Below are 3,850 nucleotides of genomic sequence, written 5' to 3'. Positions count from 1 at the left end.
CTTACACAAACATGTTATGGATGGTGCAGGCAATGGAACTTGTTTCCAAAGAGGTTGTCATGGCTAAGCTTGCGTGTGTTGTATATAGTTGGATGTAGGATGACATTGACAAAAGAGTTGGAAAAAAGCATGGTACAATGTTCCCATGGCTCTTATGTCACAGCTTTTGTATCTGAAAAGTTGCATCATTCTGTCATTAATTGATCTAACAAACCATGTTGCATTTGGTGGTTAATTAAAGAAACATTGGAAAATGTTATGTAGGAAAAATATGCTCTTGCCCTTAAGAAGATTATGACTGAAAAGGATTCAATGCTCCCCTCTTTTCCAAGCCCAGTACAAAAATGCCTTCTTTGAAACAGACAGACCCTACCCGGCATTGGGAGATGATTTGTGGAGGTTAGTTTATGAATGATAGGTTTATAGTGTGTGCATAATGCCATGGAGTTTGGATACTGATATGGATTTGTAGGACATTGCGAGCGATTGACTGGAACAACCAACCGAAGTGGATTCAAGAAGAGCGATTGTTTGATTGGCTTGTGTAGACCCCCCTGCAAGAAACACTACAAGAGGTTGTGTGCTCTTGTGACGCTGTTAGCGACGGAAATACATTGGGTTTTTATAACCCCCGGCGTCGCTAAAACCGTTGCTACGAGCGTCGCTACGAGAGCGTCGCTATAAGCGTTGCTATATAGAGACGCTCATAGCGACGTTTACACTGCAGACTATAGCGACGCTCATAGCGACGCTACAGAGCCATAAATAGCGACGGTTATAGCGACGCCCGAGAGAATTTTTTTTTGGTGGCAGGGCATTGAATGCCCTGCCACCCATCAACCATATTGTACTTGATTCACTTTTTAAAAAAAGTGCAAGGGTAGATAATAGACCCAAAATAGTCACCCACAAGACGCATTGTTTGCAAAATTGACAATTGTACACATCATAGGCAAAATGAATTGATTGGCAAATGTAATAATGACAATTGTACAACATCATAGGCATAAAGAATTTATTGGCAAAAGGAACTGCGGTGACAAATGTAATAATATACATGGTTCAAAAAGACGTATAAAATCCGTCTCATGATACATAAGCTATGAGAAACCCTAAACTAATGCTATCTAGCTACGGCTAAACTGACGTCGTCTAGTCAGACGTCTCATCGCGTCCAAGCGGCGTATCTGTCGGATTCTGCAAAAAAAGACAATAAGACAGCTTTCAGTAAGTATAAACATATAACGACATTTATAAAACAATACAAAAAACAAAAAAGAGTAAACCCTAATACTAACCATGCTGCCGCGAGAACTGAGAATGTCCATCAGGGCGTTTAAGCCCTTCCTGCCTGCGTACTCGCGCTCGTACGGTGTGGGATCACGTCCTGTCATCGACCACTGTCAAAACATACAAAGATTTCATTATGTTAGAATTAAAAAACTCATAAACCCTAAACTATCGAACATAAAGAGCAATGTGAAAACACTTACAAAATCGGCCTCAAATGATGCCCATCCACCGCTCCCCAAGTGGTGCGAGCTCCCTGCCTCTACTCGCGCTCTGGCAGCATCCTTTTGTTGCTTCCCCTTGTCGGGATTCTCGCGCGCTGCTTTCTTCGCATTCTTCCAATCTTCTTTGGCCAACCAATATGGCCTGTTCCACCCATTCTTGATTGCTTTTTGCACTTCGGAACGCTTGTGTTTGCAGTATTCGTGCATTCGAATCTTCATCAGGTCTTCATTGAAGCGCTGATCCCGTGTTGGAACGGGAAACTCATCATGAAGTATGCTGATGAATCTGTTTTTTAAATCACTTGGTACTTCACTCCATTTGTTTAGTATGTAGTGTCTAAACAGCTGAGAGCAAAGACCACGCATGCGCGAGATCACCTTCTTGCCGTCATCATCCATGATGATGCCGCCGTTGAAGTCGATGGAGTAAGACAAGCCCTCTGGCCGGTGACGCGTGAACCTGGGTGTCCCGACAGGGGTCTCTAGCGGCGTGTCGATGGGGGTACGGACGTCAGGTGTCTCCACCGGCGTCTGGGCCCCAAAGCGAGGAGTGTCAAGTGGGGTGGCTCCTGGCGGAGTAGGTAGAGGTGTGTAGCTTCTAGGAACAGTCAGCCGTGCAAAACCTGGCGTAGATGGCGATGTTGTGGCTGGTGTGGGGGCGGGCAAAGAAGGGGAGGGTAAAGAGCCTCGTCGAACACGAGGCGGTGTGGAGGCATCGGTGGCGGAATCCCCACAACAACCGCCACCGCCACCACTAGAGCACCGGTGTCTAGACGAGTGTGAAGCTCGTCTCGTCGACGCCGAAGCTTCGGAGTGCGCCGAATGCTCCGAAAGAGAGGGAGATGCGGATGGAGTAGGAACGCGCGATGATGCGCCAGAGCGATGACGCTCCACGTACCACTGTCTCTGCTGCGGTGACAAAGAAGAAAGAAACTCCTCATCATCCATACCTGCATTAAACACACGAATATTTAAACTTAATATTGAATGAATAGAGTAGACAATGACGCAAAGACCATTAAATACAATGACGTAATGACGCATATAAATACAATGACGCAATGAATTGAGTGATAGAAGAGGCAAGTCGAAAACGCAGAATTTTCAATCGAAAGATGTGAGCGCGAGTAGAAAAGAGCGTTATACACCATGGAAGGTACTTAGAGAGCCAGAGCTTTTACAACACGGAGCAAAATTGTTCAAATACAATATTTGTGGCTTTAAGAGATCTCTCTCTCATCCTCGCATAACTCAGCATAACTTCCTATATCTATATAGAGCTCTCCGTTTAAACACATATCCTCTGTTTCATTTTGTAGCTCCTCTGCATGCACCCCATATAGAGTAGTAGCATCTTGATGCTCGTCTGGCACCACCGCAGCGGCTTCTGATTGAGCATCTTCTCTGATCTCCTCCATTGATGCCGTTGTGATTGGCACATGGTAGCCTTCATACGTCCTTGCACTACGAGGGGCTATCTCTATGACGTACCACCAGTTTGATGTAGACTTTGTAGGATGAAATATTACCTGCCAGAGCCACATAACTTACATGAGAGCTTTCAAGCACATAACTTGTAAAAGGGGGATGTTAAATATTTACATACTTACTTGTTCACAATGCTCGGGTAGTACGAAAGTGTCTCTTAGGTCAGTCCATTTCTTAGTAGAATCCACCTCAAGAAAACCAGACTCTCCTCTACGCACAGTAGCGTTGCGACCCTCCATGATTATCTTGAACCATTGCACGTCGAACAAGTCGACAAAAAATCCTCTGTAATCGATCCTCAAAATCTCTTGCAGCGTGCCGAAGTAAGTGAGTTCCGCCACCACAAGATCTGCATCAGAGGAACGTCGTCGACTAGACTGTTCAAATTTTGCCATGATTCCACAATCTTGAGTAAAACGCTTTGGTTGTCGATTCGTTCCACCCTAAAATGTCGACCTTTACACCATGCTGCTGTGTATGACTTATACTACAACGAACAAAGATTATGAGTGGCCGTTCAAACGTTTATAAATAAAGTCACTTGCTAGTCGTACATTGCAAACTTACCTTGGTCGCGCAACCCCGAGAGTACTCCCACTCTTCCTCAGTCACTTCGTCACCGCATTGTTGTGTGCTTTTCAATTGGTTGTGCAACCATCTTAAGCTCATGAAGGTTGGTAGGCTCTCCAGAACCGCTGGATAGTGCATCGGTGGTCGTCTTCCCCGTCTCCACTCGATTCGTGCCCTTTGTCGCTCTTGCTTTGCATCCTCATATTGTGAAATCCACTTTTGCATCACTGGATTGTGAAGCATGCAAAATCGGTTGATTTTAGCCTCTAGATCTTCCA

The 3,850-nt window shown here is 45.1% G+C and overlaps 2 protein-coding genes across 2 annotated transcripts; both read right to left on the bottom strand.

Annotated features, from left to right (window-relative positions):
- Window positions 1-1,060: 1,060 nt before the first annotated feature.
- Window positions 1,061-1,721, bottom strand: LOC147453050 (uncharacterized). The gene is made up of 3 exons (XM_086519338.1): window positions 1,494-1,721; window positions 1,299-1,400; window positions 1,061-1,197 (listed from the first exon to the last, which is right to left on the bottom strand). Exons 1-3 carry the CDS (start codon window positions 1,719-1,721, stop codon window positions 1,153-1,155), a joined length of 375 nt encoding a protein of 124 aa, XP_086375464.1. The 3' UTR covers window positions 1,061-1,152.
- Window positions 1,722-2,635: 914 nt separating this feature from the next.
- On the bottom strand, window positions 2,636-3,380 carry LOC147453049 (uncharacterized). The gene is made up of 2 exons (XM_086519075.1): window positions 3,125-3,380; window positions 2,636-3,043 (listed from the first exon to the last, which is right to left on the bottom strand). The coding sequence occupies exons 1-2, from the start codon at window positions 3,239-3,241 to the stop codon at window positions 2,735-2,737; spliced, it is 426 nt and encodes a 141-aa protein (XP_086375201.1). The 5' UTR covers window positions 3,242-3,380; the 3' UTR covers window positions 2,636-2,734.
- Window positions 3,381-3,850: the final 470 nt, after the last annotated feature.

This window comes from Adiantum capillus-veneris, chromosome 8 (genome assembly GCF_014529385.1).
Source record: "Adiantum capillus-veneris isolate H3 chromosome 8, ASM1452938v2, whole genome shotgun sequence".
NCBI classification, from domain to species: Eukaryota; Viridiplantae; Streptophyta; class Polypodiopsida; order Polypodiales; family Pteridaceae; genus Adiantum; species Adiantum capillus-veneris.
This window is presented reverse-complemented; position numbering and strand designations above follow the sequence as displayed.

What these genes read in the sequence shown, in the direction of transcription:
- LOC147453050 (XM_086519338.1), bottom strand. Translation starts at nt 1,721, where the DNA reads ATGCACGAATACTGCAAACACAAGCGTTCCGAAGTGCAAAAAGCAATC. An exon ending in CATCATTTGAGGCCGATTTT is followed by an intron (nt 1,401 to 1,493) that starts GTAAGTGTTTTC and finishes ATGTTTTGACAG; the next exon opens with TGGTCGATGACAGGACGTGA. An exon ending in TCAGTTCTCGCGGCAGCATG is followed by an intron (nt 1,198 to 1,298) that starts GTTAGTATTAGG and finishes CTTTTTTTGCAG; the next exon opens with AATCCGACAGATACGCCGCT.
- LOC147453049 (XM_086519075.1), bottom strand. Translation starts at nt 3,241, where the DNA reads ATGGAGGGTCGCAACGCTACTGTGCGTAGAGGAGAGTCTGGTTTTCTT. An exon ending in TACCCGAGCATTGTGAACAA is followed by an intron (nt 3,044 to 3,124) that starts GTAAGTATGTAA and finishes TGGCTCTGGCAG; the next exon opens with GTAATATTTCATCCTACAAA.